Raw genomic sequence first — 17,567 nt, 5'->3', positions numbered from 1 at the left:
TGAAAATTTCCTCTATACCTTCGAATTGTCTTCATCATTGTCATCCTTTTAGTAGAACACAAAGAAAACAAGATTTTTCAGCGATGTGTTTAACACATCGATCAAACTTAAACGATTTATTTAATTATTTACGTATTCGAATTTGAAAAAGACATTTGCTGCATGCCAAAACACGTGCAAAAATATTTCGTTGTTGGCTGTTGGTATTAGCGAGAGTGAGGGTGCAGCCACACTATCCTAAAAACAGCGTATCGGCGTAACGGCGTAACGACCTTGAATCGATTTCCAGTAATTCTATTGGCTGAAATTTTTGACAGATGAATTTGACAGATAAAATTTCTGACAGATGAATGTTTCAGCCAATAGAATTACTGGAAATATATTCAAGGTCATTACGCCGTTACGCCGATACGCCGTTTTTAGGATAGTGTGGCTGCACCCTGAGGGCAGAGAGCAGAGACAGGGTCACAGAATATAGCTCGGGACTCGGGATACATTGACGTTGTGATCCTTCTAAATATATGTATTATGATGGGTGATGGAATAGAAAGAACCCTCAAATAATGGGGTTGTTCTCAAAATATTATTGAAACATTTAAAGGTAAGTTCGTTTTCATTATATACCTATATCTGTGGGTCTATTTCCTTTTAGCTGACTCGAAATTAAGAAATGATTTATAACATACAGTTTATATTATGTTCTTTTAACACAAAAATAGAACTTAGGGTGAGGAAAAATGTAATTTTCCGTAAAATGAAAGAAATACATTTTCTAACCTCCAAATAATTTAAGCGGTTTTTTCTACTAAAAATAAACGGTTTTAGGTACGTTGTTTTATTTAAATTTCTGGTGAGAATTTAAATTTTAAGAATAAAGAGCACAAAATTAGTATTTTTGCTAAAATACTCGTAAATGAGAAAAAAATTCTAACCTTAAACTTATTCTTGCTTTGAGAATATTTGCTAATCTTTCTTTAAATAATATCGGATATTCAAATTTAAGCGCTGAAAATATAAGTTAAATTTGCCAAACGCATAAATCATTATTATATCATTTTGGAGCAAGCGATTCCGTTTCTCGAAATGGTGTAGCAATCTTTTCAAGACAAATATATTGTATATCGGATTAATTTAAGCAATTCTAATAAAGAATTCCATATTCTACATTTAAAAAGATATCTAATTGAGTATACACAAGTCTAACATATATGATCAAATTAAAATTAATAACATTAAACCAAATAGATATTTTCTTTTTTACGTGTACAGGGTGGGTCAAATTCGACGCTTTTAAATGGAAACACCCGTTTCTATAGGAGATAGACAAAATCTAATATCGGTGTCTGGAGCTCAATTTTTGTCAAAAACATGATGGTGAAAACCGCATATCTATATCTGTTACCGTTTCGGAGTTACGGGGTGTTTTGCAAAAATATGCATTTTTAACAAATCGGTGTAACTTTTATGAAAACATTTCCAAAGCACCTTTTTACGTAGAATTTAATGGTTTAAGTATAATTTTTTTAAAATTAATAATTTAAGAATTATCAACAGAAAATTAGATTTTTTATATGGGACACCCTGTATATTTTTTATTTATTGAAAAGAATTTAATATTACCTAATATTTTTGGAAATATAACACACTTGATATTTTGCTCGATTCCTCTTCGAGATATAGATTATATAAAAATTCGCCCGCTTTAAATAAGTAGGCTTTGAACGGCTCCGGCTGTAATGCAAAAAAATTCTAGCTGTGAGCATCAATTAAAACGAAAATAATATTTGCTATGAGAGATGCAGAATTTTATAACAATTTAAAATATATTTAACCAACATCAACACATTTAAACTATATCTAATAACAATAAAAATAAATAGCAAACCAAGACATGAGATTTTGCTACAGTGTTCGACATATCGACCGTCTTCTGTTATGGACAGACGGGGCAGTTTTTGAAAATTTCTCACGGAATTCGTTAACTCGGTGGGGGTGAAAGATACCCTCTCATAACTGCTAAGTATTTTTAATTCTTGTCTAGATTATACGGAAGAATATAAGAACCTTATTCTTCCGCAAATATATCCACAGGATCCATGGGCACTAAGTCAGACGGTCTCGACGGCCAGCGGTTGGGATCTTGGTTACCTATCTAATTATTTTTGAAATTGGCTGCAAAAATTTGCTGATAACTTCAGTGTTCAGAGGCGGTGCGTCGTCTTGCTGGAAAAATATGTTTTCGAGTTCCATTAAGGGCATATCATCAATAAGGGGTCCAAAGCCTACTAGTTGAAAGTGGCGAACTTTTAAAAATTCTGTATTTCGAAGGGGATTGTAACAAAATATCAAGTGTGCTATATTTTTGGAAAGGTAATTTTAAATTCTTTTCAATTAATTAAATATATAGAGGGTGTCCCAAATAAAAAATCATTTTTTTTGTTGATAAACCTTAAATTATTAATTTTAGAAAAATTATACTTACACCATTAAATTCTACGTAAAAAGGTGCTTTGGAAATGTTTTCAAAGAAATACAAAATTTTCCATAGCAAAAAAGTTACAGCGATTTGTTAAAAATGCATTTTTTGAAAAACACCCCGTAACTCCGAAACGGTAACAGATATTGATGTGCGGTTTTCACCATCACGTTTTTGATGAAAATTGAGCTCCAGACACCGATGTTAGTTTTCGTCTATCTCCTTTAGAAAAAGGTGTTTCCCTTTAAAAGCGTCGAATTTGACCCACCCTGTACAGGGTGGCGCCTCTCATACGCCGCGGAGGCTCCAAGGAAAACGACAGTTTGTATTGAAATTAAATTTTGTGAGCATATGTAGGTCAATTCAAAGCACTTTTAAAAATATAGAGCGTTCTACAGGGTATTCCCAAAAAAAGTTACATATCAAAATTGTGTTTTTTATAATGGAACATTCTATATATTAATTGATTTTTGGATTCTGGGAGAAAAAAAATGGTGAGTCTGAATATGTCTGACGTTACTTTAATATAGCTCTCTATTTGGTCCAACTTTAGCAACTAGTTACCATTTTGTGTCAGTTAAAACAAAAAAAAAATTGTCAGAAATTTGCCGAAAATGCAAACTTACCCTACATCAGAGAAAATTGATATGATTCTATTAGTTGGTGATGTTAAAGACGTGTTTACAACAACTCGACTCGAAGTGTTTACAAAACTCGACCAACTATTGTCGGCAACATGAGAAAAATTATTGTAGCTGCTTTTCGATGTAGAACTCCACATATGCCTTTTAAAATGAAAAGATCCATTTGAAAAGACAATCATTTTACGCAGTTAACAGGAAAGGCAGCATTTTGAGCATTTGATTTCATCTAGGTCATTTTTGTCACATAATTATAGGTTTATATCTAGTTTTAATTCTGTAATAATTAAATTATGTTTTAAACGCGTATCTTTTTATTACCGGTGTTTAGTATTTTACTCCACAGTCTTTAATTTTTCTTAAATTAACAAAAGATATAGGGTAAGTCCGGTAGAGATGCCCCACCGGGTGAGATGGCCACAGCGTGTAAATTTCTAATCATGTGACTTATCAGTTGCTTCCCGCTAGATACGGCAGTAGTTTACCTGCTGCTATTATAGTCAGACATAATTTGAATGTCAATAAAATAATAGGCTAGTTTTTACAAAGAACTGTTTTTATTTAAGTACATATTTTTTTACTGTCGGAGGTCGCGTGGGAATAACGTATTATTATGTAAGTTTTTGGTATTTCATGCCATTTTATATTAAAATACCTGCTTCGTGAAGTATCATAACTTCAAAAAATTAATCATATGTCGCTGCATTTTAAAACCTTATGTGGTTTGAAAAATCATTGGCTGCTGCTTTGCAAGCCATTAATACCGACCAAATGGGCATAAAAGCATAATGCATGCTTATGGAATTCCTGCAAGGACTTTGAGACGTAGGGAGGCAAACAACAACACAGAAAAAGCAATCATAGGGCCATCCTCAACTTTTGGATAGTAGTTAAAAAAATAATAAATAACCTCAGATATTTAACTAATATGTATATGTATTTTTTTGCCGGACATTTCTCCCATGTTGGAAGGCCATCTCTCCCGCAACGTAGGGAGAGATGGGAAATTTTCTATTTTTTTATTGTTCTCTTACTATTACATATACTTACTCATTATATTATAATCTTAGTCCTATTATGAATTATTATTAAAGATAGTTTAGGATTGCATCATTAGTTTCATTTAAAATGAATTACCAATATGTATTATTAGCCCCAAAAGAAAAGTGGGGCATCTATACCGGACTTACCCTATCATACAGCCACCCCTAGATTTTTTCAAATAATAAAGATCTACTGACGCAAAATCATAAAAATTAAACTATCTAGGAAAATGTCTGAGGGGTTAATAATATTTTGAAGATATATAAATTCCCCATTGAACACCGGAAAAATATACTGGGAGTTCCTTTTAAAATAAAGGAGTAACTTCCTTTTAAAAATGACTAATGTTCCATATTAATTTTGTCTCACCCTGTATAACTTTTCGGGTCAAATTTCAATTTGGTTTAATAATGGTTACTGTAATTAAATATCAGGCTATACAAGGTCAACTACAATTTAGGTAGCTGTTATCGAAATTTAAAATTTACTCTTCATTTTCACAAAATGTGAAATACCTATGTCAAAATCCTTAGATTTTAGGTGTATGCCTCTTTAATAAAACTCACCGTTATTTTTTTCCTAGAATCCGAAAATCAATTAATATATAGGGTGTTCCATTACAAAAAACACAACTTTGATGTGTAACTTTTTTTGGAGACACCCTGTATAATTCTATATATTTTTATAAAATGCTTTCAGTTAATCTACATATGCTGCCAAAATTTCATTTCGATATAAACTACCGTTGTCCTTGGAGCTTCCGCGGCGTATGAGAGGCGCCATCCTGTACAGGGTGGGTCAAATTCGATGCTTTTAAATGGAAACGCCCTTTTCTATAGGAGATAAACGAAAACTAATATCGGTGTCTGGAGATCAATTTTCAACAAAAACACGATGGTGAAAACCGCACATCAATATCTGTTACCGTTTCGGAGTTACGGGGTGTTTTTCAAAAATGTGCATTTTTAATAAATCGCTGTAACTTTTTTACTGTGGAAAATTTTGTATTTCTATTAAAACATTTCCAAAGCACCTTTTTAAGTAGAATTTAATGGTTTAAGTATATTTTTTTTTAAATTAATAATTTCAGAGTTATCAACAGACAAATTTACTTTTTATTTGGGACACCCTCTATATTTTTAATTAACTGAAAAGAATTTAAAATTACCTTTCCAAAAATATAGCACACTTGATATTTTGTTATAATCCCCTTCGAAATACAGAATTTTTAAAAATTCGCCACTTTTAACCAGTAGGCTTTGGACCCCTTATTGATGATATACCCTTAATGGATCTCGAAAACATATTTTTCGAGCAAGACGACGCACCGCCTCTGAACGCTGAAGTTATCAGCAAACTTTTGCAGCCAATTTAAAGAATAATTGAATAGCTAACCAAGAGCCCAGCCGTTGGCCGTCGAGGCCGTCTGACTTAGTGCCCATGGATCTAATCCTATCGATATATTTGCGGAAGAATAAAGGTTCCTTATTCTTCGGTATAATCTAGACAAGAATTAGAAATACTTAGCAGTTATGAGAGGGTATCTTTCACCCCCACGAGTTAATGAAATCCGCGAGAAATGTTCAAAAACTGCCCCGTCTGTCCATAACAGAAGACGGTCGATATATCGAACACCTATAGCAAAATCTCATGTTTTGGTTTGCTATTTATTTTTATTGTTATTAAATATAGTTTAAATGTTTTGATGTTGGTTAAATATATTTATTAATTATTATAAAATTCTGCATCTCTCATAGCAAATATTATTTTCGTTTTAATTGATGCTCACAGCTAGAATTTTTTTGCATTACAGCCGGTGCCGTTCAAAGCCTACTTATTTAAAATGGCCGAATTTTTATATACTCTATATCTCGAAGAGGAATCGAGCAAAATATCAAGTATGTTATATTGTTGGAAAGGTAATTTTAAATTCCTTTCAATAAATTAAAAATATACAGGGTGTCCCATATAAAAAATCAAATTTTCTGTTGATAATTCTTAAATTATTTATTTTAAAAAAATTATACTTAAACCATTAAATTCTATGTAAAAAGGTTCTTTGGAAATGTATTCATAAAAATACAAAATTTTCCATAGCAAAAAAGTTACAGCGATTTGTTAAAAATGCATAATTTTGAAAAACACCCCGTAACTCCGAAACGGTAACAGATATCGATATGCGGTTTTCACCATCATGTTTTTGACAAAAATTGAGCTCAAGACAACGATATTAGTTTTTGTCTATCTCCTATAGAAAAGGGTGTTTCCATTTAAAAGCGTCGAATTTGACCCACCCTGTACATGGATTTAATTAGTGGCTAACGTTTTTTATCCAAGAATATATTACCTTAAATCTAGAAAAACAAGCGGTGCCGTCATCAGATAAACCTTCGCTTAAGCCAACCTCGTTATTTCCAAAACCGTCGTACATATAATACAAGTGATTCTTATAGATCAATGCACACGCGTAGGTAGGTGTAACAAGAACGCCCATGTCAGATCTAACAAATAAAATTTTACCAATTGCCAATTCTAATATATTTTCTCTGGTGTAAGAATCGAATACGTATTCCACTAGACAAGCGTACTTCATTTTTCCAAGAGATATTTGGGGGATTTCTAATTTTGATACCTGAAATAAAAACGAATATAAGAAATTTCAAAATATAATTTGGTCAAATCAAAAACGGGCACACTATTAGTACATTCTCAGCTTATTCAACCATTTCCAATTATGGTGTATCCCTCACATATTTAGATACTCTCATTGTTGGCTATGCGGGTCCAAGTTATCCCTGCTAATTTCCTAATATCATGGTTCCATCTCAGGTTCAGTCCGTCCTTCTTGCCAGTTGTCCTGCCCATTACCACTTGAGGGATTTTTCATAATCTGTGGATAACATCTATTACCTGGTCTTTTGTCGTATCCACTCTATTCTTTTACGGTCTCTCTTGGTTATTCCCAGCATATTTCGTTCCATTGAGCGTTGTGCAATCTGCATTTTCATTATAATGCCCGTAAGTGACCAGGTTTCGCATGCATATTAGTTCCTGACTGGTAGTACACATTGGTCAAATATTTTCTTCTTTAGATAAAGTGGCATTCTAGATTTGAATATGATTGAGTTTCTTCCATACCCCATGCTAACTTAATTCTTCTGTTGACTTTTGGTAGTATAGATCCCGAGCTGGTGTATTAGTTGTCCCAAATACTAAGGGCTGGCAAAGGTTAGTCTTGGGTCAAGATTTCCGTATGTAAGAAGAGTACAATGCGTTTATAATGTACTGAACAAAGAGAGGACAGTAAACACGTTGCCAAACGTATGAAATAAACCAAGAAACTGTGCACATCGCTAAGAGACGTGGAAGGGCATACAGCAGATTTGTCGCAGGTGACCGGTCGACCCAATCAATACCTCTGTCAGTACTTACAGTTCTAGGGAAAGGTGTACTTCATGCGTTCAGCTTCACGATTTAATTACGTCTCATGACACTTAATTTGTTTATTTATTAACGAGTCGTTGTAATTTTCCCTATAGCTTGAATTTTTTTAAGTGCAAGCTAGAAACACTTGCATTTTTGGTAAAAATAAATGGAATTGAGTGGGTGTTCGATAGTGGTCGCGCTATTAGAACTCTGAATTCAAAAATCGATATCTCGAAATCTATTAGAAATAATAGATTGTAGTTTTTTCAAGAACTTTGTTAATATTTCTGCTGTATTTTCTTTGTAGACAGTATGTGAAAATCTTTATGAATAAAAAAATTACACGATTACTGAAAATTACTATGCTCTAAAAGTAAATGGATGGATTGTTTACAATTTTTGAATGGAAAAAACTTGAAACTGAAACTGTAAACATATTGTAAAATATCCGATCTTGAAAATAAAAAAGGTTCAATATCTAAAGTGGTTCTTGAGTTATGGCCTGTTATGTGTTAAAAAGTTGAGTTTTTAAATTATCGCGATTACTGACGTTTTCTCATTATAAAAAAATGACACCCTAACGATATCCTAATAATTCCATTTCAGATGCTCAAAAACATGTCTAATGATTTTAGTTACAGTAGTTATCTCTTGAAAAAAAAGTCTTTTAAAAATAAGCGGTTTGCGATTGTGATTTTACTTGACTTGATAGGGAAAGGCGTACCGGCAACGCCGCAACAGCACACCGTCGCGTTTCTCTCACTCCGACTTAATAAGATCCCTATGCGATTTACTTCCACACATGTAAATGCCGACCCAAAAGTAACAGTTGCCAGCACGGTATATATATTCTTCTACTATTTCATGTGTTATGTTATTTATTAGAATGTCTTTTCTGTCCACTAGTTCGTTGTATATTACTTTAGTTTTTGCTAAATTCATTTTGAGGCCCAATTTATCGCTGGCTTTGTTTAGTTATAAATAAGTTTTTATTATATTAATTTTTTTGTTATTTTTTTTTTAATTCATGATTTAGATAAGTCACAAGCGACACATAAACATTATCCGATGAACGGACGCATGAAATAGCAATAAATTTAAAAACCTCGGGATTTTCTATTCTATCGAAATCGTTAAATTCAACGAAGAAAATTAGCTGTTCAATCGCTATGACTTTTTATGCCAAAAATTAGGATTTAGAGCAGGATTTTAGCAAAATTAACTTAATATAACTAATATTATTTTATATTAATATATCCTCAAACAGCCCAACATTTCGTGAAACATTTCGCAAAACATTTCGGGAAATAGTACGATAAATATAAGGCTCCCGAGACCCCCCGCGCGCCGGGATTGGTTGTTTGTTTTTTATTGTTAACCCAGATTAACAACAAAAAACAAACACCTAATCACGGCGCGTCTCGATTAAGTTCAGGAAACGTGGGAACTAATTTTTATAACACGGGTTTATATTTATCGTGCTGTTCTAGAGAGCATAGTAAAAGATATATCAAAGAGCCAGACGTCTTAAAATACTTGTTTTTCCGACGTTGCTAGCTCTCGTACTATATCGTTTACAGATTTCTTTTAAGAACAATAAAAGAACGTTGCTTTTAAATAATGTCCGTGAACTATACTTTTGTTGACATCGGATCAATTAATAATTTTCCCAAGCGAATATATTGATAATGTTACCAGTGTTACCACAAACTAATGTATTACGCATCAAACAATACTACTGTTATATCAATCAATTAAAGCCATAAACAAATATATCATATACAATTTTATATACTAATTAATTATAATAAAATTAGATCATAAAAATATTGTAATTATATTCCTGCAATTTAAGTGAAAGTCTTTTGTTCCTAAATATCTACTATAAATATATATAATAATCGCGTGTTGACATATTAATTTTGTGGAATAAATATATATATATATATATATATATATATATATATATATATATATATATATATATATATATATATATATCAATATAACATAAAACGAGATGTAATTAACGAAATATCATCGTAACAACAGCTATTTAAGAAACGTATAGGTTTACTTATTTCACTGAGATTTATGGAAAAAAACCTTTGTCTTGGATACAGATACCGGCACGTTTTGGAAATAGCTCAAAACAAATCAAAATTGAACGAGGCAACAAAAAAGCCCAAAAAAAATCCCCATCGCTCTCCTCACGAGTAGTTTACAGGTGCTTTTAAGAATCGAAAGTAGGTCGAGGCAAACATGTTTTGACATGTTTCGAATTGTTTCTCGCATAGTGTATACGCTGTTTTAGAATAAGGATATTATAGCTTAATATTTAAATTATTTACTTGATCGTATCTGAATTTAGAAGCTTTATAAAGCTCTGTCCCGCATTTGAGAACATAATCCACTATATCGGAGTTCCAGGATAAGATTGAATACTTTTTAGCTACCACATCCGCCATGACGCAAATAAACGGAGCCATAAACTCTGTTTCTTCCCCAAAATCTGCGATGTTCTTAGTTCCTCTGATAATCTAAAAGCAAATAAACATTAAAGAAGTATTTATATAGATGCCGCTACTGAATACTTGAGTGTCGTCGGGTAAATTGACAAAGTTGGTTTCCTTGCGCAGTTCTTCAGATTTGGTCACATCTGGTACTAGAGGTACGAATAGATCTTCCCACTTGTTTTCGCTTTTAAAGGGTCTAGTTTTCATTCGCTGCTTTCCTCTTAAAAGAGTGGGGTACAAAACTTCTTTCTTTATTGAGAAGAATGTTAGCTCTGTATTCATCTAAAAACCAGGATTTACAATTTATAGATGTACTTACTTATTACAGATCAGACCTATAGAATTATTGAGAATAAAACAAATGATCTTATACATGGCGTTCCATGTTGAGATTGAATTAGAATTTCTATAGAACTACGGTATCTAGAGTTGAGCTTTCTGGTAATCGAAGTTGATAGCAACTTTCTTTTTTCATCCAGGACGGCGCATACGACTCTCATACGACACAGAGGCTCCAAAGAGAACGACAGTATGTAGATTGATCTAGAGCTTTTTTTAAAATATAGAGAGTCGAACAAAATGTTTTCAAAAAAAAATACATATCCTAGTTGTGTTTTTTGTAATGGAACACCCTATATATTAATTGATTTTCAGATTCTAAGTGTAAAATAAAGGCGAGTTGCATTAGAGAAGTATGTGACTCAAATTTAAAGATTTTGTGACATATTTAACAATTTCTAAAAATGAAGAACAAATTTTAAATTTCAATTAAAGCTATCTAAATTGGTAACCTATTATAGCCTAATATGTCATTAAAATAACTATTGCAGAGATAGACTCTTTACACATTTTTTTAGAATAATATTTGGGCAGTGTATATTTATGTGTCAAGTATTTTAACATGTTAAGGTTATTGTGACATTGTATAAAACAACTTTGCTTTTGACAAAGTCGCAAATAAATTTTTCAGAACGTCAGTATGACATGAGTAGAGAAATGGGGGACTGGTATCATAGAATATACTGCCCGAAATAATAAAAATATGTTCTAAATATTGGTCGCCTTTAAAATCTAGTTACTACTATATTTTAAATGGAACATCCAGTATATTATTCCAATATTTCAGTCGGGAATTCATGTCTCTTCAACATACTATTAAGGTTGTCTACCCCTCCAATAAAGATTTTCCTAGATATTTTTATTTTAATAATTGAGTGTCAGTAGATCTTTATTATTTCATAACATCTAGATGGCTGTGATATACCTGATGTAACTTAGACCACCTAGTATACTAATACCACCTTAATAGTATTTTGAAAAGGCATAAATTTTCCGTTAAATAACGGAATAATATACTGGGTGTTTCATTTAAATTTAAAATATTAATTTTGTCTCACCCTGTATACCTTTCGGGTTAAATTTTAATTTGGTTTAACATACAATGGTTACTTTAACTAAATATCAGACTATATAGGGTAAATCACAATTTAGGTAGCTGTTATTGAAATTTAAAATTTATTATTCATTTTTACAAAATGTGAAATATGTCAAAAACCTCATATTTTAGACATATGCTTCTTTAATAAAACCCACATTTATTTTTTCCCTAGAATCTGGAAATCAATTAATATATAGGGTGTTGCCTTAGAAAACCCCCAAGTTCGATGCGTAACTTTTTTTGGAGACGCCCTCTAGAACTCCACATATTTTTATACAATACTTTTAATTAATCTACATATGGCCCCAAAATTTAATTTCGATATAAACTACCGTTCTCCTTAGAACGTCGTATGAGAGGTGCCACCCTGTATAATGTAGCCCCATTTTTTGTTACAGATTTAAGTTCTCTGGAACACTCTAAAATTTGCACCAAAAATGTATTTTTTCCTAAAAAAAGAATAATAATTATAGGAAAATATATCTCAAAAAATACAAAGGAAAAAATATAGATCTCACAATTCATTAAAATTTAGAGACAATTTAAATCTGCCAGAAGAAATGAAAACATCAATTTTTGAAATAAAAAAAATTCTATAAAGTATCGATATTTCCGGAAGTGTCGTCATTTTGAAAATATTTTAAATGGATGGATTTCATTATGCAAGAAAAATATGACAAGGTAAGTTAATAAAAATTTAATATACTCTGAAAATTTCAAAACAAATTTCAAAAATCATCCCACAATTCGTTTTACTTACTTCTCCAGACGTTACAACTGGTAATAATGATTCTGTTCTAACTTGTGCATCTCTGTCCTCTGTATAATAAAAATCTTCACCTCCCTGGTCTTCCATTTCTTGTTCCATGTCACCTTCTAGTTCGTATTCCTTTTCGAATTCTTCCACTTTAATAAAATATTAACTTTTCTGTAAAACTGAGATATTTATGCTATGGTTACTTAATATTACTTCCTTCATATTTATCTGGTGATCCTTCTATTGCCATCTCTTCTAGCTCGATTTCTTCTTGAGTCAGTTCAAATGAATCCAAATCCATAAAAGGTACTGTCGCGGCCTCTTTTCCTTGTGACGGTCTGGGTGGTACAATCTGTTTGAAAAATGTACTTTGGGAATGATTTTTTGGAGAAAACAAGTTCATAATTTTTTTTCTTATATTGTTGTCAAAACAACAGGACTAATAAAATACTAGTTTCAAAAATATATAAAAAAAACCGTGATATAGAAATAACTTTAAAAAATACTACAAATTTAAACCTGTGTATCTGACAAACTAGGTGAATCTAAATCAGCTATAACATCTCTTGATATATTAGGCTTATTCTGTAATAAATGGTACGGAAGAGTTTTGCCAGGATGCAATAACGGTGGAATCTGTTCCAAACCTAAACTTTCCACAGTAGAACCTAAAATTACATTACTTGGATGTTAACAGTCTGTATGATCAAAAAGTTTTAAGATCCAGTGCCTTTGACAGTTAAAAAAATCTTAAATAAGATTTATTGCTTTCTAATAATATTTGTTTTATTGGTGATTTTTTTGTGATGATATTTTATGTTACAGTAAAAGTTGGAAATCGGTGATTGTTAACAATAATTAGTAAAAGCTCACATTTACTGATTTGCTAAGCCTACGCCAGTAAAAGTTCAACAGCTATTTTTAAAACGAACTTTTACTATAATAGTGAATGCTAGCATTCTCTGGACGCTGGCAGTGAGTTTGATTCAGTTAGCGCTGTTGCCACATGTTGTAAAATATAAGGATAAATAAGGATATATAAGTTGAATAAGAGGCAATATAAGAACAACATTAAATTGGGCTAAACGTTGGCAACTTAGACAGACATCTGGCGTAAATTCGCTTTGTTTTTTGTGGTTAAGGATAATTGTTTTGTTATCGTCGTAAATTATTGTGCTGTGCGGTATTTTCCATATGGAAGAAATTTTCTGTGAAAATTTAAGATAAACCAGGCACTCGCAAGAATGTAATAGTGCTTGTTTTCCATTTTTGCAATATAACGAGCAATATAATGAAGTCATAGCTAAAGTTAAGCATGCAAGAGAAAAATATATTAAGAAACAAACATACAAGAGAAAAAGATATTAAGGAACCAAGTGACTATAGTCTATAAAATGAATAACTTTGAATTTTGACCGTTATTTTTTACCAACATGGTAAATATAAAATCCCTCTGTCAAAAAGTTACTGATATTCTTTAAATTGAATGCCTGAACGAATCAGATAGGTAACTCTTTTTACTTTCGTGAAATAGAAAAGGAAAAGAATAAAACAAGTGACAGTTCTTCCTCTTCTTGCAAAAATCAACACAAAATGTAATAATTCTAAAGGTAAAATGTCATCAGCTTTTGACATTTCTAAATATCAGACCAATGCCGTCTCTAATAGAACAGCCTCGGAGCGAGATTTATGACGTCACGCTAGTTAGATACTACGGATTAATGAATATGTTGTAGAATACATGGAAAACATAATTATTCCTCGTATTTTTGGTTTGTATTTTTAAAATGATATAGTTTACATGAAATATACGTAATATACAGTTAAATACAATATATATATATATATATATATATATATATATACATATATATATATATATACCTATTTATAGTAATAAATACTTTGGCAAATAAACTATGAACCACACAAATGCAGCAAATGTTTTACAATGTACAAATAATGAATAGGTACATAAGATAATGGGTAAAATGTAAAATATATTTTAAATTTTGGGGTTGTCGATCTAATCTAACAAAAAACATTCAATATCTACTAATAGTGATGTATTATTAATTGCATTCACAAAATTTATATGTATATTTTGCAAGTATCAATGTTCGAAAAATTATATTTGCAAATAATACAATATCATAGAAAAAATGGCGTCAGTGATGGCCATGAAATAAAGATCGCTGTTATTTTATATGTAAAATTATTCTAAAATTTTTGATTTTCTTAGGATAAATTTTGTGAATGCAAATAATAATACATCACTATTTGTAGATATTGAATGTTTTTTCTTAAATTAGATCGATTTTCAAACCCCAAAATTTTAAATATATTTTACATTTTACCCCTTATCTTATGTACTTATTCATTAGTTGTAGGCATACCTATTCATTATTATAAATAGGTATATATATTGTATTTATTAACTGTATATTATGTATATTTCATGTAAACTATATCATTTTTAAAAAACAAACCAAAAATACGAGGAATAATTATGTTTTCCATATATTCTAAAACATATTTATTAATCCGTAGTATCTAACTAGTGTGACGTCAAAAATCTCCCTCGAGGCTGTTCTACTAGAGACGGCATTGCGTCAGCATGGCCGCAAGTTGCTAACCTAATAAAATTAACACTAGAAAAGCCCGCAGGAACTATCAAATTCAAAGTTATTCGTTTCACGACTATATGAATTTATTAAACGTTTTGATATGCTCGAAGTAGAGGGTTTGAGAAAACGAATAATTCCCGTTGGAGAAAATTCGGGCATATTTTATTTTGTCCACGATGAAGAATGAACTTTAAAATGTTTACTATGTTTTCCTTTTTAATATTTAAAATGGTTAGAATATGTCGTTATTATCTATAAATTTTAATAAATATACCTAGAGAAGTAAAAGTATACCTAAAAGAAGTAAATTGTAATTTTAAGATATGTGGATCAGCTTGAATATTGAGGTGATCCAATATTCTTAAAAGTTTTATTTATTCTAACTTCCACCAACATTCTCCCTCACCACAATCGCCTTGTACAATAGAATATAACTTTTACTGACAACCTTTAGTAAATGTTACTTTCATTATAGTGAATGTTAGAAATTACTAGGAAAAGTCGACAAATCTCTTTAAAATATCACATTCACTGGCCCAATACGTAATTGCCAGCATTTCCAAGTGAATATTAACAATCACTGAATTTCCGACTTTCACTGTAACCTATACAATGTAACAGATCAAGTCTGCTAAGTCAGTTTTTATAGTACCTATCTCAAGTACCTATGCTAATAGGTAAATACATATAGTACCTATATTAACCCATTAAGTACCTATTTCAAAAACAGAAGGATCTGGCGTTTCTCCCATCAACAGGCTCCTCATCGCCAAGGCAGAATAGTCAACAGTAACAGGTTTTTCTGTAGCCGGTTTTCTACTTTTCCTCATTTTGAAAATTTTGAACTCATCAGCAGGAAATTCGTCTAGAGGGATATGTTTTGGAAATCGTTCAGATTGTACCTAAACAATAATAACGTGTTTCAAATACATCGAGGTTTATAAATAAGGTCTGTCCAACGAGTTAGGGAGATTTTTGACAGATGACATCCAAAAAATTACAGAATTTTTTTTATTAAATCACAGTCAGGGATCCTTTCGTTAGACAGACTTTACAATTATTGTTTACTAAATATCTAAAAGTTCATTGCAACAAGACGTGAAATTATAAGTTAAGTTATTAAACTAAAAACGTTAAACTATAACTTTAAGTTAAGTTATTAAACTTTTAGTTACGTAATCGAGGGCGTGGTTTTTAAATTTATTATTGCCAACCTTGGACATATTCGGCGCCGGGCTGACTAACTGAAATTTAAATTACCCGCTGGGGATTCAGGTGTAAAAAAAAATCTGTTGTAAAAATATCAAGTTGCCACATTTATTTATTTTCAGACATTGTCATTCGTTTTGACACTTTAGTTTTGTATTACTCGTTTTTGGTTTAAATGAATTGTGGTGTGATAATTTAAATTTTTTACTAGCAGATCTTGTAGTCGAACCTTGTTCTTTTTAAATCCTCTTTTAGTGCGAAGTGAACAAGATAGCTTAACAGTCGTTGCAAAAACTCATCGCAACCTCATTAGAATGTTTTGAACAGGAAAGTGGTAGTAATTGCCATTTATGTCCCGCAAGTGCTGTTGAGGTGGGTATTGTTCAAGAACAGTTAACCTAATAGGACTGCTCATTCAGCCAAAAGTGTCCGCCAGGTGCATGCGAAAACTACTCGCTTTGTGACGTCATTGTAGCCCTTGTCATGGTTATTAGTCCTTATCCGGCAACCAATAATACACACACGTGCACTATTGGTTGCCGAATGCAAAACGTTCATTTTTTAGTTTATTTATTTAAACACCTTATATGTATGCAGTATAGAAAATTAACTGTATACATCTTATTAAATACTCGGATAATGCATTTTTAAGAACAGCAGTTCCCAGCATCACCTTTTGCAAGCATTCTTTTTAGAGTACTTCCATATTTTGCTTAATTAATAAACAAAATCGTGGGCACTTAGTAAGCACTTTGTCACAATCCACAACACAAAATGAACGTATTTATACATTCTATAGCTCTAAAAATTTTAAAGACACCTTTTTCACATTTAAAATTGACAAAATAATTAACTCAAAATTTCTCAGCTGTTATTTTTATAAGTTTACCATAGGCAACTAATAATACACACTATCATGACAAGGCCACGAAGGCTTTGACAAGGGCTACAATGACGTCACAACTGTCAGCTGAAGCGCGGGAGGAGGCGAACGTACGTCTTATGAGGATGAGCAATCCTATTAGTTTACCGTTCTTGGGTATTGTTGATGTAAATAGTAACTGTTTATATATTTATAATTAATTGATTTTGGTTTCCTAAAATATTTTGATTAAAAGAAAATTTATAAAAGTGGGCAACGCTGTGCCGGTCAGGCTTAATCACGTGACTAAAAGTCCGTTTGGTATGATAGATATACCGGGTGCGTCTCAAAAGTGGCTCACCTCTATAACTTTCTTATTTTTCAGATAAAAACGAGATTTGGTATGTTAGTACACAGGTTGTTAATTTGTTTTACTCGCGGCAAGAGCTTTATGGTTGAAATATGGCAACCTCGGCCCGCTCGTCGATAGACGACGCGACGACGGGACGATTCGGCAGAAAACCCTATAAGTGCATGCGTTTTCAATAGGCAGTGTTGCCATTCTGTTCCC

General features: G+C 31.7%; 1 protein-coding gene across 3 annotated transcripts in view; it reads right to left on the bottom strand.

Annotated features, from left to right (window-relative positions):
* Positions 1–17,567, bottom strand: part of LOC115875983 — a 73,589-nt gene that overhangs the window by 25,271 nt on the left and 30,751 nt on the right. For all 3 annotated transcript variants that reach the window (XM_030891624.1, XM_030891625.1, XM_030891626.1), the window contains 7 exons: positions 15,641–15,827; positions 12,818–12,966; positions 12,512–12,650; positions 12,302–12,447; positions 10,182–10,385; positions 9,939–10,127; positions 6,509–6,793 (listed from right to left, as the gene is read on the bottom strand). In XM_030891624.1, the coding sequence (XP_030747484.1) occupies positions 6,509–6,793; positions 9,939–10,127; positions 10,182–10,385; positions 12,302–12,447; positions 12,512–12,650; positions 12,818–12,966; positions 15,641–15,827 (1,299 nt within the window). The remainder of the gene's footprint in view (positions 1–6,508; positions 6,794–9,938; positions 10,128–10,181; positions 10,386–12,301; positions 12,448–12,511; positions 12,651–12,817; positions 12,967–15,640; positions 15,828–17,567) is intronic.

The sequence above is a fragment of the Sitophilus oryzae genome, unplaced genomic scaffold, assembly GCF_002938485.1.
Source record: "Sitophilus oryzae breed Bouriz unplaced genomic scaffold, Soryzae_2.0 scaffold_1396_pilon_pilon, whole genome shotgun sequence".
Lineage (NCBI taxonomy): Eukaryota > Metazoa > Arthropoda > Insecta > Coleoptera > Curculionidae > Sitophilus > Sitophilus oryzae.
The sequence above is the reverse complement of the archived record's forward strand: the minus strand, read 5'-3'. Positions and strand labels throughout refer to the sequence as shown.